The sequence below is a fragment of the Trachypithecus francoisi genome, unplaced genomic scaffold (assembly GCF_009764315.1).
Source record: "Trachypithecus francoisi isolate TF-2019V2 unplaced genomic scaffold, Tfra_2.0 Lachesis_group11, whole genome shotgun sequence".
NCBI classification, from domain to species: Eukaryota; Metazoa; Chordata; class Mammalia; order Primates; family Cercopithecidae; genus Trachypithecus; species Trachypithecus francoisi.
The window spans coordinates 131,260,282-131,286,463 of record NW_022681456.1 but is presented as its reverse complement, the minus strand read 5'-3'; the positions used below and the strand labels follow the sequence as shown (position 1 = coordinate 131,286,463).

Sequence of the window (26,182 nt, the reverse complement as noted above, 5' to 3'; positions counted from 1 at the left end):
TAGGATTATAGGCGTCAGCCATTGTGTCCAGCAAACCATTCCTATTTTTCCCACTAAAATAATCATAAAATCAGAAATGAATGAAAGCTGCAATCATTACTACAAATGAAAATTGACAGATACAAAGACAGAACTCTGGGAGTAAGTGGTACTAATGATGAGGCAGATTGAATCAGAGAAATACTATATAAATTTCAATTTGTACAACGTGTATTTACTTTGTTTTTTGAAATGATGACTACCAGGAGGAAAAATCCTTGTCCCCATTGTTTGTTCAAAAGTCAGACCTGGAGCCACTGCTAACCAGAAAACTGAGCAGTCATCAACTTCCCCTCACAGTTTTTCTACATATAAGCATATTAGTAAAATTAGGGTGATGGGGAAGAGGACTGTGGAAATGGGAAACTGATAATGTACATGTAGTATAATTGTGCATTATTATCCAAAATATGATACGTATACTTCTAGAAATAGTAGATATTTTAGGTTGTATGTGAATGAATGTTTTAAAACCCCAAAATTTCTTTTAATAACAGCAATACTAACTAGTTATGAGGATGCTAAATTAGGTAGTAAGGACCTGTTTTATGATGTTAAAAATATCAAGTAAATATTATAGCTGTTTATTATTTTGGCAAAACATTATGAAAGTAGTAGACAAATGACAGACGCTTGAAACATTTCCTCTAGATAAAAGCTTGCTAGAAACTGGCAATAGTACTGCCTTTTACACATACCACAGTTGTAAATATGGGAGTTTGACATCCACTTGTGTGTCAGACAGTGGAGTCATAAACAGTAGGTTTGGAGGATCTATCCTTGCTCAATATAGAAGTTCTATTATGATTGATAGGGAAATGACTTTGACTTATTGTTGAAGCCCTGATACTAAACTAATCTGATTTCGTTTGAATCTTTTTTCCTCTAGAAGTAAAAAAAGGCAATTAAAAAAAAAAAATCATTTACTTAATTTTCAGTTTCTTCTTTGAACAGCAAAGTTTGGAAATGTAGGAGGTTGGAACTGATCTCTTGTCACAGAGTTTAAAGGTTAAGACTGGGGAATTATATTTGTTTCTAAATGAAAATGTTATGATTATACATAAACTGAAACTACAGTGTGAAGATGGGCAGTAAATGAGATACATATTTTTGAAGCAGCAACTGATTTTCTTTTTGTCAGACCCTGCAGCCAGCCTGCGGCCATAAATAAATGTAGTCAGAACTAGTTTCATAAAGTTAGATGAATATGTTCAATAAATAAGAGCCATTCTCCATAGTATTCATATTTTGAACATGATGAACAAGATTTAGCCAAAAAATATGTGCATATTCTTATGACTCAGGGACATCACACAAAAAAAGAAAAAGAATAAAATTGAAAAAATTAATGTGTGTATTCTTTTTTCCCTGGATTGATAAGCAGCTTCTAATAGAATGCTAATTCAAAGGTTAGTTTTATGTATTGTAAACTATAGTTAGATAAATAATGGTTACTTTGAAAATCCACAGTAAATGCTGCTGATTTGACAAGGAAATGTGTTTATTTAGTTATACTCTAAGGATGGTCTTCTCTGTTGGGGTAGAAAATCAGTTCATTTTAAGAGATCAAAATAGCAGGATTGAGCAATATAAATACAGAAATAACATTTATATAAAAATCGAAGTGCAAAACAGGATAGTATGTCATTCATGAATAAGTAATATGTTGTAAAACTATAAAAATGTACAATAGTGTGATAAATGCCATATTCCAGATAGTGGCTCTGGGGATGTGGAGAGAGGAATAGTGGTATTATTTCATAGAAAATAATCTAGAAGAAATATGGCAGTCGGGCACAGTGGCTCACGCCTGTAATCCCAGCACTTTGGGAGGCCGAGGCGGGTGGATCACCTGAGGTCAGGAGTTCGAGACCAGCCTGGCCAACCCAGTGAAACCCTGTCTACTCCCAGCTACTCAGGAGGCTGAGGCAGGAGAATCGCTTGAACCCAGGAAGCAGGTGTTGCAGTGAGCCGAGATTGTGCCACTGCACTCCAGCCTGGGTGACAGAGTGAGACTCCGTCTCAAAAATTAAAAATAATAAAAAAAGAAATATGGCAAAACATTAAGAAGTGACAAGTATCGGAGGGACATATATAGGTACTTACATATTCCACATTTCTGTATGCTTGGAAAAGTTTATGTAAATTTTTTTATGTGTGATTACCCACTGATCTACAGTGACTTTTTAAAAGTAATATGCTAAAACCAATCCATTGAGTGAAATGACAATTGGATTAAATTATAACAATATTAATGCAGACAAGTCTATTTTCTAGTTACAGTTATCAAGAGGTCAGTATTATTTGCTTGCTTTGCAAATAAGAAAATGTAAAATTTTTAACTTTTATTTAAGGACCTAAGATGACCAGTGGACATTATTTCTCATGTACATCAAGTCCTTACCAAGTATAAGAAGTAGAACAGTATCTGCATCTCCGAAGTTCTCAGTGTACTTCTCCCTAGTAATATCTCCCTGCCTCCCCTGTCCTGAATTTTACATTTCATTTTCTTGTCTTAAGTGTCAAGGGAAAGGTTCATCAAAGTCAAGTCATATTCAGCCTTTTTGGTAGTGAAATATACATAACGTAAATTTACCATTTTAACCATTTACAGGTAACTTAAAAGTATACAATTTTGTGGCATTAAGCACATTCACAGTGTTGTGCAATTACTGTCATCCACATCTAGAACCTTTTCAGCATCCCAAACTGAAACTTTTTTTTTTTTTTTGAGACAGAGTCTTGCTCTGTCGCCCAGGCTGGAGTGCAATGGCATGATCTTGGCTCACTGGAACCTGTGTGTCCCAGGTTCAGGTGATTTTCCTACCTCAGCCTCCTGAGTAGCTGGGATTACATCCCGCCACCATGCCTAGCTAATTTTTGTATTTTTAGTAGAGACGGGGGATTCACTATGTTGGCCAGGCTGGTCTTGAACTCCTCACCTCAGGTGATCCGCCTGCCTTGGCCTCCCAAAGTACTGGGATTACAGGTGTGAGCCACTGTGCCTGGCCCCAAACCAAAACTCTTAGCTCTTAAAAACTAAGTGCCTGTTATCCCCTTTCCCTGGTCCCTGGTAACCTTTTTTCTTTCTTTTTTTTTTTTTTTTTTTTTTGAGACGGAGTCTGGCTCTGTCGCCCAGGCTGGAGTGCAGTGGCCGGATCTCAGCTCACTGCAAGCTCCGCCTCCCGGGTTTTACGCCATTCTCTCGTCTCAGCCTCCCGAGTAGCTGGGACTACAGGCGCCAGCCATCTCGCCCGGCTAATTTTTTGTATTTTTTTAGTAGAGACGGGGTTTCACCGTGTTAGCCAGGATGGTCTCGATCTCCTGACCTCGTGATCCGCCCGTCTCGGCCTCCCAAAGTGCTGGGATTACAGGCTTGAGCCACCGCGCCCGGCCGGTAACCTTTTTTCTGCTTTGTCTCTATGAATTTGCATATTCTAGATGTACAAGATGTATAAGTAGACTCAGACATTATTTATCCTTTTGTGTCTGGCTTATTTTACCTAGCGTAATGTTCTCAAGGTTCATCTGAGTTGTACCGTGTGTCAAAATTTCATTCCTTTTTAATATTAAATAATATTCCTTTATATGTGTATATTCTGTGTTCTGTTCATTTGTTGCTGGACACTTGGGTCATTTTTACCCTTTGACTTGTAAAAAATGCTGCTATTAACATTGGTGTTCATGTATCTGTTGGAGTATCTGCTTTCAGCTTCTCGGGGCATATACTTAGAAGTGAAGTTGCTGAATTATATGGTAATTCTGTGTTCAACTTTTTGAGGAACTATCATGTTCTCTTCCACATTGTCTATGCCATTTTACAATCACAGCAGTGCATGAGGATTTCATTTTGTCCACATCCTTACCAACACTTTTTTGTTCCCTACTGGCCCTATTTTTTTTGGGGGGGGGGGTAATAGCCATCCTGATTGGTGTGAAGTGGTATCTTACTGCTAGATATGTTTTAAAGGAAAAAAGGACAGTTCTTTAATGTGACTTAAATTGTTAAAATATTGTATGTGTAAGTGAAAAAAATACATATACACTTCTTGTGACTTACGATCTTACACAGCTATAACAGCAAAACGAATTTTCAATTTAAGTGCAAATTAAAACCTATTAAAATTAATGTTTTTGACAGTGTAAACCAAATTGTGGCTGTCTTCCTTTATAAATAACTTAGTCTTATGTGAGACTATCTATTTCAGTTACAAATTATAACTGCAGAAACTTTAACTGGTAAAGGAATTCAGAGTATATAGTTAGGGAAGTTTGCTGACATTAGGACTTGCCAAACTACCTATAGTCAAAATTAATTAACAAAATTAACGATTAATGTGTCAGACTTATAAATTGTCATTTAGTTTATCATTTGGTTGCTAGTATGATTCAAAAAGCAAACTGCCTAATGAAATCTTGTGGTCACCTACATGAGCCATAATATACATATATTTATTTTTAATTAATTGTCTAAGTTAGAACCCAAATTCTTTTTTCTGAAATTTAAAGAAAAAAAATAAAATTAGTTTTGCCACCTCTGATAATATCGATAGCCCAAAATTAAGAAAATGCTAACTTCTCCTGATGACTTCTTCAACAGCCTGTTTCAGCCTGTGAAACATATTCAGGAATACATATGGGAGAATAAATCAATGTGAATGGGGTAGCTGCCATAAAAATAATGTTCTTAATTTGTGTAATTATTTTCAGTTTTCAAAGCACACTTACAGTATGTTGAATCCTCAAAATAATTCTTAGCTATTCAGGAAAGATGGTGTTTTCATTTTACAAACAAGGAAACTAAAACTCATGGCGGTTACTTTAGAAATAGGAGTGCAAAAGAAGAAATAAGCATGGCATGTGAAAATAACAAGAGTCCTTATCTGTATTGGGTTGTTTTTGGAAAGTATTGAGAAATAAGCTGGATCCAAGTGACTCTGGAATTTGGATTTGATGTAATGGAGTATTTTCCAAACTTGCTGGTCATAAGAAGTCCCTTCCTTGGAGACTGGTTCCAGGGTCCTAGAATCCTTACTTAACAAGTGCCCCTGAGGATTCTTATACTTAAGCCAAATTGGTTAATTACGCATTTATTATTTTTGAGCAAGGAGCTTGGTGTCATAAAAATAGTGTCTGGGGGAATATATTTATCTAAAGGGTAGGTTGAAGGGTTAAAGAGAGTCATAAGGCAATGTTTATTTTTATATGAGGTAGTTGTGGCTTTTATTAGTTTGCGACCATGGAAATGAGATACGGGGAATCATGGAATTATAGAGATTGCCTGGGAAAACAAAGGAAAATAGGGAATGAGTGATTTGTGGAGAGATTTTATAGGCTTGGACATATATTGAGTCTTTGTTCATAAAATGTCCAGTAGATATTTGAAAATCTAATTTGAATTCCAGAATTGGTAAAACATTTAAGTCAGACCTTGCCAGGCTAAAGATATTGTATATTCTTATGTACATTCTCAGTATCATATATTCTCAATATTAAACTCAGTTGCAGGTTGCATTTGTTGTAGAAATTCTGCTTTCAGTTTTTGTTTTTCCTGACTCTTCAAATCTTCTCGCTAGGCTTCTGGGCTAGATCTCCCATAAATTTGAAATAGTTATTCCTTATTCCCCAAGTAAGTATGGAAAAAAGAGACAGAAAGGTTAAGATTGAGCTGATAAGGAGAAGACCCTGGCGGGGCGGGGGAGGTAGTACACAGTATTTAAAGTTAACAGGAGCTGGGTGTGGTTGTTAACACCTGTAATCCCAGCACTTTGGGAGGCCAAGGCAGAGAATCACTTGAGGCTGAGAATTCTAGACCAGCCTGAGCAACAGAGTGAGACCCTGTCTCTATTTTTTTTTTTTTTCTGAAACTAATGAGTCCTCCCTCTTTTGCTTTTAGTTCTTTAAGTGAAAGCCACATCAGGCACACTGAAAACCTAACTCTTTGTTTTTATATACTGGTCTTATTTTTTTTCTTGATTTCTTTCCTGAACAAAATGAAACAATTCTTCGAGATGCTTGTCTTTGTGATGGGCACAGCCACTTTTGCTTTCCTGTGGTGGCAGATTCTTACAGGATGACCCACTAAGTTTCAGTGCTAATAACTCCATTTGAGCTTTTCAGTTCTGTTTTGCTGGTTTCCCCTTTGGCAAACCCTCATTACCCTATTCAAAAAACACTGGGAACTGTTTCTACCCCGTTTACTGCAGAGTAACATTTGTCTCTGAAGTGTAAGATTTCCTTCCCATAGTGAGCAATAAGTTTTCTGTTTTTGTTCTCATTCACAGTCATCTTTCCTTTTTCTCCCTTTCTCAGCCTTCTTGCTTTCTTCAGGAAGATCTCCTGCAAGATCTCACCTGTGGTAGTCTGAGTTTAACCCTGTTAATTAGCTGCTTTCACATTGAAATCAATTTAATCTACTTTAATAGAAAACTTTTCAAATGTATGTGAATGACTAGGTATTGTTCGAAGTTTTGCTATGCAATAGATACTGTAAGTCACTTAGTGAAAATAGTTTGCCTTTTTTTTTGTTTTTACTTTTAGTGATGGGGTTTTGCTATGTTGTAGGCTGGTCTCAAGCTCCTGGCCTCAAGCAGTTCTTCTGCCCCATCCTCCCAAAGTACTGCGATTATAGATGTGAGCCATCATGCCCAGACCTAGTTTGCCATTTTCTGTTTTATTTATTATATTTTTATTTATTGCCCTTTTCCACATGTTCTAAGCCATTTTCTAATAGAACTAAATGTGTTTTTTTTCCTTTTGTGGTTCAGCTATTATATGTATCTGCTACTTTTAGCATTAACCTAAAGCTTCCTGTATATGCCAAGTCCCAGGTATTTTGGAATTCCATGTGGCTCTTGTGCCCTCCAAAGAAGGGTGGAGAGAACCTCTTAGACCCCAACTTCTGGATACTCTTGGCCTAGATTTGGGGATTAAGTGAAGGGTACCTAACGAATAGAACCTATACATTCGTATACATCTGGCTTGAGAAAACTCCCCTCTCTCTCTCTTTCTGTCCTTTTTTTTTTTTGAGGTGGAGTTCCACTCTTGTTGCCCATGCTGGAGTGCAATGGTGAGATCTTGACTCACTTCACTGGATTCACTGCAATCGCTGCTTCTCAGATTCAAGTGATTCTCTGGCCTCAGCCTCCCGAGTGTCTGGGATTACAGGCGCCTGCCACCACGCCCGGCTAATTTTTGTGGTTTTAAAAGAAATGGAGTTTCACCATCTTGGCCAGTCTGGTCTTGAACTCCTGACCTCAGGTGATCTGCCCACCTCGGCCTCCCAAAGTGCTGGGATTACAGGTGTGAGCCACTGCACCTGGTCTCCTATCTCTCTTATAAGTAGACTTTTCTTCTTGCTTCTTTGAAACAGAAACTTTTTGTAAATAAAGTGTATAAAGGTGAGCCATATTGGGAAGAAGGGGCTAATAGAGGAGTTAGAACAAGCAGGTAACCAGATTTTTTTTTCCTATTCTTTTGAAAAAAGAAAAAAAAAATTTTTTTTTTTTTTTGGTCTTTCTGAAACTGGTACTATTTCAGAATGATAGGTAAAAGTCTCCATGGAGAAGCAGGGGATGTGATGCCATGTTTACTTGCCCCCTATCCCCATAATTATCTTTTCACCTATTGAGGAAAGTTGGGCTCACATAGACTCTCTTCTTCATGGGACAGACCCTGAGTTTCATGTCTAAGAGTACCAAACTGGAAAGTCATAAAGAAATCTGCAGTAGGAATTTAATCTGTAGATTTGGCCACATAAAGTGCAGGTGTACTTTTTATGTTATACTTCAAAACACCTTGAAAGCCATGTTAGTCTTTTTGCTGTCTTTAACAGTTAAGAATTTTTGCATGAGAATTACCTATTTTGTTTCTAGTAGTAGTTTTTCCAACCTTTCCCAGGCCTTCAATCTCTAATTCTGAAGTTTTTAAGAAGAGTTTGTTACCTACAGTTAATACTTCTGTCATCTTTGAATTGCTGTTATACCATATAGGTCTATGAGAGAGAGTTGCCAGACTTAAATAATTATTTATATGCTTAATTTCTTTCAACATACAGAATAATTGTTTAAAAATTTTTTTTCTCTGTAAACTGTGACCGAAACCCATGCTGCACTGGAAAGCAGTGTTTCAAACTGCTGTACCCTCTGCCTGAAGACAAGTTTTTATTTCTTTATCCTAATACCCAACAACAATTAGTATCACTTTAAAAGATGAAATAGAGGCCGGGCATGGTGGCTCACGTTTGTAATCTCCGTACTTGGGGTGGCGGAGGCGGGCGGATCACAATGTCAGGAGTCCGAGACCAGCCTGACCAACTTGGCAAAACCCCGTCTCTAAACATACAAAAATTAGCCAGGTGTGGTAGCACACGCCTGTAATCCCAGCTACTCAGGAGGCTGAGGCAGAATTGCTTGAACCCGGGAGGCAGAGGTTGCAGTGAGCCGAGATTGTGTCACTGCACTCCAGCCTGTGCAACAGAGCAAGACTCTGTCTCAAAAAAAAAAAAAAAAAAAAAGATGAAATAGATGCCCATGTCTTTGCTAAGTCAGTGTGGTGCAGAAAATGATAAGGAGGGAGTATTCCAATAGTGACCTAAAATATTTTAATCAAGAATTCCAGACACTTTTCTCCACCCATATTTTGATACGTGGATTTAACATATGCCGTCTTAATTTAGTAGTAAAATGTTGAATATTGCACATATATATTAGAGAAATGTATGAATGTTAATAAGACTTGAGGACCAGGTAATTTTGGGGATACAGTTGTTAGCTGTAAAGTAAAAATTTCAAGTTTAATGATTGAAAACCAGTCTCACTGCTTCATTAGCACAATTGGTTTGGAAGGTTTGCTTCTGGGCGAATGAAGTGAACAGTGGCAAAGGATGGGATTGCTACTTTAAAAATACTAAAATATGAGGATAAAGAGAGATGTCTGTCAGAGGATGTTTAAAATGAAGTAACTTCTTAAAAGCAAGGGACTGAAGATGTGCAAATGGTTATGAGGTCATTGTATTAAACATTAGCATTGTGCTTCTCAAGAAGAAATTAGCAGATAATCTACTGAGCACTATAATTTGGGAAGTACTGAGATGAACAATTATTTTAGTTGTTGCCTGACCCACACCCCACCCCCAGTAGTCTGGAATTGTGCATGTTATGAAGAGGTAATGTGACGCTGATCCTTGGTTTTGCTCATTTATCCTGTCAAAACAACTTAATGTAGATGGAAAGAAATGAACAAAATGAATAGAATGGGTTATGCATCAGCTTTAGTTTATATTGAAGGTAATTAATGCTGCAATTGGGATAATATAGTATATTAAGGCCCCAGGAATATCCAGCTCCATAATGATGAAGAGAAGGTTCTAAAAAGCAACAGTGGCTAACCCATTCTAAGTCTCACTTGACGTTTTAATGCTACTTTTTGATACGGTATTTTAAAATTTTATCATTGTATTCATGATAATTTGATTGACAGTTGGTAATATTTAAACAATACATGGTTCCTCTTATTTTACCTTCAGCTGTAATTTAGTATAAAGTTCCTATTGCTTTTCAGTAATTATTATATAATAACAAACATGAATCTTCTGAGAAGAAAATTATTTTAGAAGTTTTGCAAAGTATTTAGGGTTTGTTGTCAGTGAAACATGAGCTTTGAAGCAAACCTTCATTTGTCTCTTAGTTCTGCTTTTCCTGTGAATTTGAGGGAGATAATAAAATTTTCTGAGTCAGTTCATCTCACGACGTTTTTCTGAGAATTAAATGAAGTAAAGCAGCCAGCCAGTAAATAGCAAATACTTGGCAAAAATTATTTTTAAAACCGCAGGTGTTCCTTCTGATCTGTGTCTTATGTTAGTTTTGATCTACTTTATTATTGTCTTAAAGTCTTTTGGGTGCTAAAATAATGTACTTCTATAAGATATTTTGTGAAATGTTCCTAGATTTAAAAAAAAACAAAATTTAGTTACAGAGGAAACACGTAGACGAATTATTGAAAGAAGCCCTAAATTGTGTGTTTAGGTCTCCCCGTTTCCTGCTTTGCTGATGACAATCTGGTGTCCTGTCTTTCTAACTTCAAACAGTAAGCAGGGGTTCCCAGATCCCTTAACACAAATAATACATTTCAGAAAGGATAGAAACACTTAGATCTAGAAAGTAGCCTGTATTTATAGTATAGATGTCTTCTGGGCAAATTAGAGATAGAATAACCTAAATATTTCTATGGAATTTTTAGTTTGCCATTCAGTGTATTCTCAAGAAAAATTAAATACGGATTTTTGATGGCAAAGAAGTCCCCCCTGTTTTTTTCCCTCTGCACCTTGCTATAAATAAGTAGTTGGCAGCTTTTTTACAATAAACTTTTACAAACCATTTTTAAAAATCAAGAGCTGTTTGCAAGTTGATCATTCTGCACAGGTTGTATTGGACTTAACTGAGATTCAGAGGCCCAATTTCAATTATCATTTTTCTTTTAAGTCATAGGAATTTTTTATCCTTGGGGAAATGCTAATTGCTTATTAAGGACACACACACACACACACACTTTTAAAGGGGTATTGCAGGGGAAAAGACATTTATGGAATTCATTCAACAAATGGCTGTTGAACAAGTCACTATGCTAGGTTGTCAGGTGCTAAAGATACCAAAAAGGTATTTTGTCACTGCCTTTTCATGACAAAATAAAGCCTCTGAGGGCTTATTCTGCAGGGATAAGAGTCAATATAATGTTGCCTGTAATTAAGTGTTTTGTAAGAGGCATGTACCTAGTATCCATTGGTTTTGACGCTATTGGGCAGAGTAGAAACAGGAGTAGTAACTTGGTTTCCTTTTATTACATTCTTCATTGGGTACTTTTGGTGACAGAGTGAGAACCTTAAAGTTCAATTAATAATTGATATAATAATTGAAGAGAAAAATTAATGAACAAGAAGGTAGATCAGAAAACATTGCCCAGAAAGTAGCATAGAGAAGGAAATGGAAAATGAAAGAGAAATTAAAGGATAAAATAAGGTTATACACACACACACACATTTAAAAATTGTTTAAAAAGAAGAATTGGGAGGGGAAAAAAGAGAATGAGAGGAGACAGTGTTTAGAGAGATAATAACTGAGAATTTTCCTGACTTAAAGACAAATACTTGAGTATTTAAGTTATTGCTTTAAAAAAAAAAAAAAAAAAATTAGGCTTCGTGCAGTGGCTCACACCTGTAATCCCAGGCTTTGGGATGCCAAAGTAGGAGGATCACCAGAAGTTCAAGACCAGCCAGTGTATCATAGCAAGACCTCATCTCTACAGAAAATTTAAAAATTAGCCAAGCAAGGTGGCACATGCCTGTAGTCCTAGCTACTTTGGAGGCTGAGGTGGGAGGATCCCTTGAGCCCAGGATTTGAGGCTACAGTGAGCTATGATAGCACCACTGCATTCCAGCCTTGGTCACAGAGTGAGCGCCTTTCAATCAAACAAAAATAAAAACAATGTTTTGGTTAAAGATAGATTGATTTTAATCAAGGCAAAGATAGAACTGGAATTTATATTTAGGTCTTTCTACTTCTAAAGCCTATGTTCATTTCCTGACATTAAATTGCATGTCTAGCAATTGATGACTTATTTTGGATGTGGAAAGTTAACTGCACCTTACAAAAGTGAGACTGTATCTGAGTTACACATTAACAGTAAAGATACTAAAATGATCTCAAGCATGAATTTATATAATCCAAATCTATCATTTATAACTTCAGCATTTGCATGTTTTAAACACCATCGATCATGATTTAGTAATGTTTAGTATCTAAGATTAACTGTCTTGATTTAGTGTTTTATCATTTTAAACCACGTTCTGTTTTGGTTTTTCATTTTAGGATCGAAAATTAACAAAGTCTGAGAGGCAGAGATTTAAAGAAGAAGCTGAAATGTTAAAGGGTCTTCAGCATCCCAATATTGTTAGATTTTATGATTCCTGGGAATCCACAGTAAAAGGAAAGAAGTGCATTGTTTTGGTGACTGAACTTATGACATCTGGAACACTTAAAACGTAAGTTCATCAATATTACAAAAGCTGACCAAGAAGTATGAGAGAGTTTAATTTCTTAAATTTCAGGTCTCCCAGTTTTGCTTTTGTTGTCCAGCGTACTAAGAAGGGAACAATCCTTCCAACTGTTACTGTATTAGCATATTTCCTTGCCCACAAAGTCCTCTGGTATATAAAGTGATTTGATAATTATTTCTTGGTAAGTATTGAAATGAGAAGTTATGGCCAAGCGTGGTGGCTCACGCCTGTAATCCCAGAACTTTGGGAGGCCGAGGCAGGCAGATCACCTGAGGTCAGGAGTTCGAGACTAGCCTGGCCAACATGGTGAAACCCCGTCGCTACTAAAAATGCAAATAGCTGGGCATGGTGGCGTGCACCTGTAATCCCAGCTACTCAGGAGGCTGAGGCAGGAGAATCGCTTGAACCCAGGAGGTGGAGGTTGCAGTGAACCGAGATCACCCCACTGCATTCCAGCCTAGGTGACAGAGTGAGACTCCATCTAAAAAAAAAAAAAAAAATTGAGTGGCTAAGGGATCAGAAATCAAATGTCAAGGTAGCCCTCTAGTGGTTAAAATGAGATTAAGATTTATTAAGAAACTACCTGTTTATTTTTTTCATTTGTATTGTGCTTTGCTATATCCCTGCAACTTTTATATCAAATGCAAATTATATTGTGACAGTTATCACTTAAAAAATACTTTTAGTTCCATTTCCCATAGCATCAGAAATTAATCCCCAAATAGCTAGTTCTGTCATTCCTTTCACGGAAAAAGGTTTAATGCAGAAATTTCTCATTACTTATTGTGAAGAGCTTTTGGTAAGAGTTGGAGTATGCCTTTGTAATCCCAGGTTTCTTAGAGCAGCAGTCCTCAAACTTTTTGGCACCAGGGATTGGTTTCGTGGAAGACAGTTTTTCCATGAACTGTTGGGTGGGGGGTGGGGTTGGGGGAGTTTGGAATGATTCAAGCACATTACATTTATTGTGCACTTTATTTCTATTATTATCACATTAAAATATATAATGAAGTAGTTATACAACTCACCATAATGTAGAATCAGTGGGAGCCCTGAGCTTGTTTTCCTGCAAGTAAACTGTCCCATCTGCGGGTGATGGGAGACAGGACAGATAATCAGGCATTAGATTCTCATAAAGAACGCTTAACCTGGATCCCTTGCATCCACAGTTTACAGTAGCGTTCATGGTCCTATGAGAAATCTAATGCTGCTGACAGGAGGCAGAGCTCAGGTGGTAATGCGAGCAATGAGGGAGCAGCTGTAAATACAGATGAAGCTTTGCTTCCTTGCCTGCCACCCACCTCCTGCTGTGTGGCCAAGTTCCTAAAAGGCCATGGACTGGTATCAACCTGTGGTCCAGTGGTTGGGGACCCCTGGTGTCTTAGAGGATCTATTTTTACCCAGAGAAGAACCTGTTTTAAGTTACCTTGTATAAATTTTTTATTTGGTGAAATTCGATATTTTAAAATTGTCACTATGGCGATATATTCTTTATTAATTGTTAAAGTTAATACTGCTGAGCTGATTAATTCCAGATCATTGGAATACAGTGTTATAGCACCTGGATATAGTCACTTGCATGTATTCTGAAATGCTTACAGTTAACATGTTGAAACATCAACAGATCATTTCTGTCCTGCAAATTCTAATTTCTTTATCCAACTTCCACTCTTGTTTATGGCAATACCTTTATCCTCGTTAGACAGGCTTCTTGATATTCTCTTTTCTTCCACTAGAATGTGCTAACTAGCATTATATACCTAGCACTATGAACAAGTGCTAGATATCACCTTCTGGTGGAAGTATCTCATACTGAATGGTAAGTGTTTGAATGAATTAAGGAGAATTATGTGGTAGTAATTATGTGTACATCTTGAGATTCTTTCCATTGGTTTGGATACTTAGTTGGTTGTCAACTGTTTGTCTGGCATGCCTAAGATTACTCTAAAATACAATGGTTTCCTTGTTTTAAAAACTATATTGAGGGGCTTTGGGTAGCATAGTGGGGTAAGCCCCCGTGGAATGGCTGTCCCCCAGCGACAAACTGAAATGTGGAATATAATACAAGTTTTTTCCAATACATATCTAAGCTTTAAGGAAAGAGAGGTTAACCTCCAGATCATAAGCAGAGATAACTCGAAGCCAAAACAGGAACTTATACTCTGGGATTTTAGACCACATATTGGTTGAGGAGTTGATGCTAATTTTAATGTCCATGCAAGGACAGAAAGCCTTAGAACTAGGTAGAGAGGGGAGCTAGAACATAGCCTGTGTCAAAAAACTGAATTATCCATGAAAAGAGAGATCTTAATGCCCCAGCTAGTGAAAGCTGCAAGGAATTTTACCTGTGTGCAGAAGACTGTGGATAAGAGGCGAGACCTATGAAAAATAGAAATTCCCATCAAATGCTAACAGTGTTCTTAATTATTCTTTAATCTAATCTTCTTTTTCTTTTTTTGGAGACAGGGTCTCACTCTGTTGCCCAGGACGGAGTGCAGCAGCACAATCATAGCTCACTGCACCCTCAAACTCCTGGCTCAGGGAATCCTTCCACCTCAGCCTCCCCAGTACTTGGGACTATAGTTGCTCACCACCATACCTGGCTAATTAAAAAAAAATTTTTTTTTTGTAGAGACAGTGTGTATTTTGTTGCCCAGGCTGCTCTCAAACTCCTGAGCTCATCCCGATTTGGCCTCATCCCCATTTGACCTCCCAAACTGCTGGGATTACAAGCATGAGCCACGGCGCCCAGCCTGTTTGGTATTCTTCCATCTCATCTGTAGATGGCGCTGTAACATAAATTTATACCATCTACTTGGTACAGGAGTCCCAAACCAAAGAACGTACATCATAATTGATCAGGAACTGAAAGAAAACTCCCAGGGACATTTTCACAGTTCCTTGGTCAGTGTCCAGAGGCAAAACAGTTTCCAGAGAAGATGACCTCACAATTAAATTACAGATCATACCAATGAAGGTGAATAGACACAACCAGAAAATAGCACTGCAACAATTAAAGATATCATGGACAAGTCTGAAAGTGATTACAATTATTTACATAATGATGTCAGTAAAGATATATGTAAGTGTATATGAAGTGTATAAGAGAAAAGAAGGGGCCGGGCGCGGTGGCTCAAGCCTGTAATCCCAGCACTTTGGGAGGCCGAGACGGGTGGATCGCGAGGTCAGGAGATCGAGACCATCCTGGCTAACACGGCGAAACCCCGTCTCTACTAAAAAATAGAAAAAACTAGCCGGGCGAGTTGGCGGGCGCCTGTAGTCCCAGCTACTCAGGAGGCTGAGGCAGGAGAATGGCGTAAACCCGGGAGGCGGAGCTTGCAGTGAGCTGAGATCCGGCCACTGCACTCCAGCCTGGGCGACTGCGAGACTCCGTCTCAAAAAAAAAAAAAAAAAAAAAAAAAAAAGAAAAGGAATTGAAGGAATAAGACACCATCAAAGAAAAAAAAGACAGGCATAATTTAAAAGCTTCTGAAGAACTTCTAGAAATGTGAACATTAAAATTCAAACTTAAATGGTTTAATGGTTAAACAACAGACTAAATTGAATTGACAGGAATAATAACTATGAAGAAATGAGCAACAGAAGGCACAAAAAAGACAGAAAATATTAAAAGAGGATGACATAGTAGTGAGAATACCTAGTTAGATTTAATTATCTAAAAGGGGTTTGTCTGTAATCCCAGCTACTCTGTAGGCTGAGGCAGAGAATCACTTGAGCCCAGGAGGTGGAGGTTGCAATGAGCCGAGATCGTGCCTCTGCACTCCAGCCTGGGTGCCACAGCGAGACTCCATCTCAAAAATAAAAATGAAAAAGTAGAGAGAATGAGAAAAAGAAAAATTTCAGAATTTAAGAATTCTGATTGAGAATGTATACAGATTCCTACGCAAGTAGGTTGAAATTTGGACCTTTTGAGTTTCTACCTTTGTTCTATATGTATATTTACATTGAAGCAGATAAAACACCCATAGCTGAAAAATGAGATGGGAATGTATGAGTTAGAAAATTTGGATTAAGGCCGGGTGTGGTAGTTCACACCTGTAATCCCAGCACTTTGAGAGGCCGAGGTGGGTGGATCATCTGAGGTCAGGATCACCTGAGGTCAGCTCGAAACTAGCCTGTCCAACATGGTAAAACCCTGTCTCTACTAAAAATACAAAAATTAGCTGGACATGATGGCGGGCACCTGTAATCCCAGATACTCGGGAGGCTGAGGCAAGAGAATCACTTGACCCTGCAGGTGGAGGTTGCAGTGAGCCGAGATTGTGCCACTGCACTCTAGCCTGGGTGACAGAGTGAGACTCCGTCTCAAAAAAAGAAAAAAGAAAATTTGGATTAAAAATTGAAATAAATTTAGACTTATTTTTTTTAAATAGACATGAAATTCGAATATCATACAATTAACCGTTTTAGAATGTACAATTCAGTGGCACTTAGTACATTCACAATGTTTTGTAAGTACCACATCTATCAAGTTACTAAACATTTTCATCACCTCAAAAGAACACTCTGTGCCCATTAAGCAGTTACTCCGCATTTCCCTTCTTCCAGCCAGGCAGCATATTTTTTCTTTAATTGCGCATTATCTAAGTTCTTTTTCTTTTTACATTTAAAAAGAAATTTTCAGTTTCTGAGCTTCAGAGGCTTATGCCAACAGGAGGGTTTATTTAGTAGAAAGAGTGATAGACTTGAAGTAGAAGTTGTGACTACTCCCAGTGCTGCCCCTGATCAACTGTGATTTTGGGCAAATAGCTAACCTTTTTTGGGTCTCAGTTCCCCATGTACATGTAAAACAAGTGGTTGGACTACCTGATCTCTGGGACCATCCATTCGTGGATGGGATTTTTTTATTGTAAAAAACATAACAAAATTTACCATCTTAACCATTTTTAAGTGTACAGTTCAGTAGTGTTAATACATACACATTTCTGTGCAATTTCTAGAATGCTTTTCGTCTCACAAAACTAAAACTCTATGCCCATGGAACAATTTCCCATTTCTCCCAACCCTCAGCTCCTGACAGCTACCAACTTTTTACCATCTGTATGGATTTGTCTCATTAGGATATGTCCTGTGAGTAGACTCAGAGTATGTTATGGATCCTTGTGTTTGGCATCTTTGACTTAGCACGGTGTTTTCGAGGATCATCGTGATTGCACGCATCAGTACTTCATTCCCTTTTATGACTAAATACCATTCCATTCCATGGAAATATCACAATTTGTTTATTCATCCATTGATGAACATTTGGGCTATATCCACCTTTTGGCCATTATGAGTGCTGCTGCTATAAATATTTGTGCACAAGTATTTTTTTGAGTACCTGTTTTCATTTCTTTTGGCTGTACACTAGGAATGGAATTGCTGAGTCATGTGGAAATCTTTGTTTAACTTTTTGAGGAGCCATCTTACTGGGAGTGACATGGTATCTCATTATGGATTAGATTTGCATTTCCCTAATGATTAATGATGTGGAACATCTTTTCATATGCTTATTGGCTATTTGTATATCTTTGGAGAAATGTTTATTCAAGTTCTTTGCTCATTTTTTTATTGGATTGCTTGTCTTTTTGTTGATTTATACGAGTTCTTTATATATTTTAGAAACTAGACCCTTGTCCATGATTTACAGGTATTTTCTCCTCTAGGTAGCCTTTTTTGCTCCTTGATAATGTGCTGTGACATACAGATTGAGTGTAGTATCTCTTATCCAAAATGCTTGGGACCAGAAGTGTTTTGGGCTTTGAATTTTTTCAGATATTGAAACTTTGAATTATACTTACCAGTTGAGCCTCCTAAATCTGAACTCCAAAATGTTCAAATGAGCATTTTTGTTGTGTGTCATGTTGGTGCTCAAGAAGTTTCAGATTTTGGATTGGAGCATTTTGGATCTTGGATTTTCTGATTGGGATGCTCAAGCCTGTGCCAAGTTTTAAATTTTGATAAAATGCAGTGTACCTGTTTTGTCTTTTGATGGTTGGGCTTTTGGTGTCATGTAAGACTCCATTGTCATAAATAACCAAGGTCATACAGATTTATACCTAAGTTTTCTTCTAAGAGTTCTATCAATTTAACTCTTCTATTTAGGCTATTGTTCCTTTTTTTTTTTTTTTTTTTTTTTTTGTATTTTTAGTAGAGACGGGGTTTCACCATGTTAGGCAGGATGGTCTCGATCTCCTGACCTCGTGATCCACCCGTCTCGGCCTCCCAAAGTGCTGGGATTACAGGCTTGAGCCACCGCGCCCAGCCGATATTGTTCCATTTTTAAGTTAACTTTTGTATATGCCGTGAGGTAGGGTCTGATTTCATTCTTTTGCATGTTGATACCCAGTTATCCCAGCATCATTTGTTGAAGAGACTTTTTCCCCCATTGAATGGTCTTGGTACCCTTCTCAAAAATTATTTGGTGATATGTATAGGTTTATTTCTGGACTCTCAATTCTGTTTCACTGATTTACATGTCTGTTCTTAGGCCAGTACCACACTGCTCTGATTACTGTAGTTTTGTGGTAAATTTTGAAAATTAGAAGTGATTTCCTCTAATTTTGTTCTTCTTTTTCACTATTGTTTTTTTGTTTTTTGTTTTTTGTTTTTTTTTTTTGAGACGGAGTCTCGCTCTGTCGCCCGGACTGGAGTGCAGTGGCCGGATCTCAGCTCACTGCAAGCTCCGCCTCCCGGGTTTACGCCATTCTCCTGCCTCAGCCTCCCGAGTAGCTGGGACTACAGGCGCCCGCCACCTCGCCCGGCTAGTTTTTTGTATTTTGTAGTAGAGACGGGGTTTCACCGTCTAGACCAGGTTGGTCTCAATCTCCTGACCTCGTGATCCGCCCGCCTCGGCCTCCCAAAGTGCTGGGATTACAGGCTTGAGCCACTGCGCCCGGCCTCACTATTGTTTTTGACAGTTGAGGTCTTCTTGAAATTTCATGTGAATTTGAGGATTAGATTTCCATTTCTACAAGAAAAGGATGGTGGAATTTTGACAGATTGTGTTGAATCTGTAGATCACTTTGTGTAGCATCACCATCTTTAACTATATTGTCTTCTAATCCATGAACACAGGGTGTCTGTCCATTTATTTATGTCTTTTTAAAATTTCTTTCAGCAATGTTTTGTAGTTTCATTATTCAAGTCTTTCACATCCTTGGTTAAATTTATTCCTGGATCCTTTATATGCTATTGCAAATGAAATTGTTTTCTTAATTTCCTTTTCAGATTGTTAATTGCTGGTATATATAAAACAACTAATTTTTGTGTGTCAGTCTTGTACTTTTGCAGATTTGCTGAATTCTTGTATTAGCTCGTCTGTGTGTATGTGTTCATTCTTTGGGTTTTTTTTTTTTTTTTTTTTTTTAAGCAAATGGGGTTTCACTCTGTCACCCAGGCTGGAGTGCAGTGGTGCAGTCATAGCTCACTACAGACTTGAACTCCTAGGCTTAAAGGATCCTCCCACTTCAGTCTCCTGAGTAGCTGGGACTCCAGGTGTGTACCACCATGCCCGGCTAATTTTCAAATTTTTTATAAAGATAGGGACTCAATGTATTGCTTAAGCTGGTCACAAATTCCTGGCCTCAAGTGATCTCCTTGCCTCTGACTCCCAAAGTGCTGAGATTCAGGTGTGTGCCACCACACTTAACCATTCTTTGGGATTTTTATATATTGGATCAAGTCATATGTGAATAGATAGTTCTTTCTGGTTTGAATGGCTTTATTTTTCTTGTCTAATTGTTTTGGCTAGAACTTGAATTATGATTAGCACTGATTATCCTTGTCATACTCTTGATTTTAAGGAGAAAGCTTTTGGTCTTTCACCATTGAGTATATGTTAGCTGTGAGTTTTTCATAAATGTTCTTTATCATGTTGAGGAAGTTCTCTGCTAGTCCTATCCTAGTTTGTTGGTTTTTTTTTTTTAATGGAAAGGTATTAGATTTTCTCAAATGCTATTCTGCATCAAGTTAGATAATCATGAGACTGCTTCGTTCTATTAGTGTGACACGTTATACTGATTAATTTTCTTATGTTGAATCACCCTTGCATTTCATAGATAAATGGCGTATAATCCTTTTACTATGCAGTTGGGTTTGGCTTGCCAATATTTTGTTGAGAGTTTTTTGTTTTTTGTTTTTTTTTTTTGAGACGGAGTCTTGCTCTGTTGCCCAGGCTGGAGTGCAGTGGCCGCATCTCAGCTCACTGCAAGCTCCGCCTCCCGGGTTCACGCCATTCTCGTGCCTCAGCCTCCCGAGTAGCTGGGACTACAGGCGCCCGCCACCTCACCCGGCTAGTTTTTTTTTTTTTTTTGTATTATTTAGTAGAGATGGGGTTTCACCGTGTTAGCCAGGATGGTCTCGTTCTCCTGACCTCGTGATCCGCCCGTCTCGGCCTCCCAAAGTGCTGGGATTACAGGCTTGAGCCACCGCGCCCAGCCTTGTTGAGAGTTTTTACATCTACATTAGTAACAGTGTTAGTCTATAGTTTTCTTGTGGTATCTTCAGTGTCAGGGCAATACTGGCCTCATAGGATGATTTAGAAAATGTTTCCTCCATTTCTACTTTTTGGAAGAGTAGGATTTGTGTTAATTCTCCTTTAAATGTTTGGTAGAACTCATCAGTGAAGCCATCCAGTCCTAGACTTTTCTTTGGAGATTAAATAATTTAGATGTATTTATTTTTCTTTTGTAGTATACCGTTTTGATTCCTTTCTCATTTCCTTTTGTGTATATATTTAGATATTTTTTCAGTGGTTATCTTGAAGATCACAACTAACATCGTAAACCTCCAACAGCCTACCCTGAATTGATACCAACTTAGCTTTAATATTATAGCATACAAATCTCTGATCCTATACAGCGTCACTCCTCCTTCCCATTTTATGTTTTCGTTGTCTCAGATTTTATCTTTCTACATTGTGTACTCATTAACATAGTTTTATAATCATTATTTTACATGCATTTGTCTTTTAAATCATGTAGGAAATAAAAGGAGTTATAAACCAAAAATACATTAATATTGGTTTTAATATTTAGGTGTGTGATGGACTTTACCGAGATTTGATTTGGTTTTATGGCTTCAAGTTGTTATCTAGTGTTCTTTTATTTCCTCCAAGGATTCTCTTTAGCGTTTCTTACAGGGAAGGTGTACTGCTATCAAACTCCTCCAGCTTTTGTTTACCTGGCAATGTCTTAATTTCTCTTTCATTTCTGTAGTATAATTTTGCTGGATATATAATTCTTGGTTGGCAGCCTTAAGTTTTTTTTGGGGTTTTGCTTTTGTTTCTTTTTAGCACTTTGAATGTGTCATTCCATTGCTTTCTATCCTCCATGGTTTTTGCTGAAAAATCAGCTCATAATCTCATTGAGGATCCCATGGTCATAAGTCACTCTCCCTTGCTACTTTCAAGATTCTCTCTTTGTCTTTGCCTTTTAGCAGTTTGAATATAATGTTGCTCATTGTGGACCTATTTGCATTTATCCTTAGAGTTTGTTCAACTTTTTGGATGTGTAGATTCATGTCTTTTACTGAGTTTGGGAAATTTGTGGCCATTATTTTCTTAAATATTCTTTTTGCTCTTTTCTCTCTTCTTTATCTAGGACTCCCATTGTGTATATTTTGGTCAACTTGATGGTGTCCCACAGGTCTTGTAGACTGCTCATTTCTGCCCCTCAGACTGTATAGTTTCACTTCCTATTTTCAAGTTGATTGCCTTTTTCTTCCTTGTGTTCACATATGCTGTTGAAATCCGTTAGTGAATCTTCACTGTGTTTTTCAGCACCTGAATTTCTACTTGGTTCTTTTTTAAAGTTTCTGTCTCTGTTGATATTCTCTACTTGAATGGAATATTCTTTGTACTCTAACATTTAGCAACCATTGTTCTCAGCATTTAGTCTGCCAGTTTTTGGCATAGGTACTGTAGTTATCCCCGTTTAACCATGAATTGATTGTTTTTAGTAAATATCTTAGTACTGAAGAACTGATTAAGAGCTCTGCTTATGAGAGTGGAGCTTTTCAGCAACTGGGTTTTTTCTTCAATGTGATTGGGCAAAAATCCGTCATAATGGAAGACCCTGAAGTGCTTGATATATCAGAGACATCTTTTTTTTTTTTTTTTTTTTTGGAGGTGAGTCTGTCGCCCAGGGTGGAGTGCAGTGGCGTGATCTCGGCTCACTGCAACCTCCGCCTCCCGGGTTGAAGCGATTCTCTGACCTCAGCCTCCCGAGTAGCTGGGACTACAGGTGCATGCCACCACGCCCAGCTAGTTTTTATATTTTTAGTAGACACCGTGTTTCACCATATTGGTCAGGCTGGTCTTTAACTCCTGACCTCAGGTAATCCACCCACCTCAGCCTCCCAAAGTGCTGGGAGTGAGCCAGCGTGAGCCATTGCACCCGGCAGAGACATCTTTTTTTTGTCCTGTCTGCACCAATGGTGCCTGATTGTCACTTTTCTTTCTCAAGATGTGGTTGGTTATGGTGATTTTAATTAATATTCATATTTCTAGAACCACTTTTCATTCTCACCAAACTTAGCTTCTCTGAGTTTAGAAATGTTCCATTTGTAATATGGAGCAGATTGGATCCTTTCTTGTCCTTATACTTTCCTTATGAACGTTGCTATAATAATCATGTTTGTACACAATTCCCATAGAATAGGTTCTTAAAATGAAATGTGAATCATAATATATGTGTAATTTTCATTTGTATAGCAGTTGAGACAAAGGTACGATTTCCTGCTGGCTGGGATAATCTTGAAGGTCTTTACTAAAATGATAGATACAATTTAAGTAGATCTTAAAGGATAGACAGGCTTTCTGTAATTAGGGAGGTGCTACAGGAATAGTTAAAAGAGAGAGGCAGAAGTAATGTAAAGTTCATGGTAGGATACCCTTTTGTTTAAAAATAGGATGTTTATAAGAAGGACTAATGACAAACAAAGTTTCCAGTATTTTAATATAAAATTCTAAAAATTATATAGAAAAGGCAAAAGAACAATACAGTGAGCACACACTCAGCACCAAGATTCTATTGTTACTTTTTGCATCACTTGCATTACCATATTGTTAATACGTCCATTTATTCATCATCCTTCTATCTTACTCATTCCATAATAAAATAAATAGTAGATCTCATTATGCTTCACCTATAAACTATTCAGTATGCATTTCAGTAGAGTTCTAATCTTTGTGTACTTTTTCTTTTTCTTTTTTTTTTTTTTTGAGACGGAGTCTCACTCTGTTGCCCAGGCTGGAGTGCAGTGGCGCGATCTCAGCTCACTGCAAGCTCTGCCGCCTCCCGGGTTAATGCCATTCTCCTGCCTCAGTCTCCCTAGAAGCTGGGACTACAGGCGCCCGCCACCACGCCCGGCTCATTTTCTTGTATTTTCAGGGTTTCACCGTGTTAGTCAGGATGGTCTCGATCTCCTGACCTCGTGATCCACCTGCCTCGGCCTCCCAAAGTGCTGGGATTACAGGCGTGAGCCACCAGGCCCGGCCTGTGTACTTTTTCTTTTACCTCCAAGCAGCATCAGGATATAATAAATTATTATCGTATGATTGAATGAGTTTTGACAAGGCATTCATTTGTGTAACCAAAACTCTTAAGATAGAGAACATTTCCATCATATCAGAAAATGCCCTTATGCCGCTTTCCAGGCAGCCTTTTCCTTACCCTCCATCCAGCATTACTGTTTTAATATATTTTTTAAACCACAAAGCCCACTTTTGCTATTAGTTTTCTTCAGTTAACCCACCCAAATGAAGTAAAATTTTATTTTAGTTCTACTATTTGATTTTTAGTTAGATCTGGATCTCTGCATGTTTGTCATTTTAAGTAGTTGCCCTGAAGATTACATTTATGTTGTTACTTTTCACTATTTAGGACTAATACTTTACAATTTCATGTAAAATATAAGACCTTTGCACAAACGAAGTTTTCATTTAACCCCTCTACCACTTGTTTTGTATGCTGTAATTTTCATATCTTACGTAAGTATATAGAAAATGGTAAGTCATTATTAAATGGGAGTAATTATAGTACCTATTCAACAAAATTGGAATACTAAATGCAGGAAACAGTGACAGGCAAATGTTAAGAGTATAGAAAATTTTAGCTCAACAAATAGAGAATATCAGTAAAGACATAGAAATTATAAAAATGAAACATTCAGGAACTGAAAAACAATAACTATATAATATAATATGTAAGCATATCGTATATGTCACAGTATTATAGATTTTCCTTTAACTAATCGTGTATTTTAAAGATACTGAAAGGAAAATGTAGTCTTTTATATTTAACATTTTTAGTGCTCTTTTTTTTTCCCTGAATATTGCCAGATAAAGTAGGCATTGGAACTCAATCCCCAGATGTATCTTTTCTACAGTGGGTAGCATCAGAGGTCTCCGTTCAGTTCTTTTAGCATACTTGGGCTGCTTGGAATCTTTCCTACATATACGTATTTCAGAGGTCAACTAGAGATTTGGGCAGAGTGAATACACAGAATTTAGGACTCTCCTTTGGTGCCTGCTTTCTGAGATTTCCTCCTTTCCTTTCTAGATCTGTGCTGTCCAGTAGAACTTTCTGCCATTATGGAAATGTTGTATAATGTACACCATCCAGAATGGTAGCTATTTGCTTCATGTGGCTGTTGAGCACATGAAGTGTGGCTAGTGCAGTTGAGAAATGGAATTTTTTATTTTAATCTACATTTGAGTAGTCACATTTGGCTAGTGGCAACTTTATTGGACAGACTATCCTTGCAGAAAGGTCTGTTAGCACTGTTCTTGATGCTGTGGTCATTGCAAACTCAGTCCCCATTTCTGTCTGGGGTTTAGCAGACCCGCAGAATCAGAACAGGGCCTTTTCTTAGGTACAAATGTATTATGAAGAAGGAAACTCAAGCAGTACTTTCCCTTTGTCCCTGCCAACTATGACTGATTTTGATTGCTCTCCAGAGCCTTCAAGTAATAGTTGTTTTGTATATTTTTGACTAGAGTTTATAAATACATCTGTGTCTGATAGAACTACTGCACTGTTTAACAGAAGCAGATCTCCACCTCTTAATCATTTAAATGGTGACCTAATTTTAAGGAATTCATATTTGGTGCTTTGTTATCATAATTCTCTTACCAATCACTAATTAAATATTTTTGGTTCTGAAATATGTAGCTGATATAGCCAGCTTCATCTCCCATTTCTTTAAGAAAAAACTAGTTACTTAATACTATCATTGTTTAGATGAAAAAGTATTTGGAAGACTTATTTTTCTGTGTCTCTTAATAGAATTTTTATTCTAAACTATCGTAGCCCTGCTTACTAAAAGTATTACTAACCTTTAATGTTACTGAATCTTAGTATTCTAAATTTGATATTCCCATCTCCAGTCATGTTAGAATTTAATGGAATTCTTCAAAGCAACAAACTCGTATCATTGATAACTTGTTTGGTATACTTTGCTTTTTCTAGGTATCTGAAAAGGTTTAAAGTGATGAAGATCAAAGTTCTAAGAAGCTGGTGCCGTCAGATCCTTAAAGGACTTCAGTTTCTTCATACTCGAACTCCACCTATTATTCACCGCGATCTTAAATGTGACAACATCTTTATCACGGGCCCTACTGGCTCCGTCAAGATTGGAGACCTTGGTCTGGCAACCCTGAAGCGGGCTTCCTTTGCCAAGAGTGTGATAGGTATGTTTCAGGTGTACCTTGGAGCCTGACTGGCTTTCTGACATTCCTTTTATTTAGAATCCTGGCCCTGTCAGAGTTTTAAGTGATATAAACCTTAAGACATTCATAGCTTGAACTCAGGGAGGTGATCCGTTCTATTTACGAGATGTAGGATTCTCTATATTTGTGCTTCTTGGAATCATCTTAGAGACTGTTGATAACATTACATTACAAGGAATAAAGTGAACTTTGTTGATAAAACTTAATGTAACAGTCTTTGTTGTTATTGTTGTTGAGATGGAGTCTCTCTGTGTCACCCAGGCTGGAGTGCAGTGGTGCGATCTCAGTTCATTGCAACCTCCACCCACCGGATTCAAGCGATTCTTGTGCCTCAGCCTCCCGAGTAGCTGGGATTACAGGCA

At 37.6% G+C, this 26,182-nt stretch overlaps 1 protein-coding gene across 12 annotated transcripts in view; it reads left to right on the top strand.

The window, feature by feature from the left end:
- The window catches only part of WNK1 (WNK lysine deficient protein kinase 1), a 182,949-nt gene that overhangs the window by 49,854 nt on the left and 106,913 nt on the right, over positions 1-26,182 (top strand). For all 12 annotated transcript variants that reach the window (XM_033223315.1, XM_033223314.1, XM_033223322.1 and 9 more), the window contains exons 2-3: positions 11,904-12,076; positions 25,561-25,781. In XM_033223315.1, coding sequence (XP_033079206.1) covers positions 11,904-12,076; positions 25,561-25,781 — 394 coding nt within the window. The remainder of the gene's footprint in view (positions 1-11,903; positions 12,077-25,560; positions 25,782-26,182) is intronic.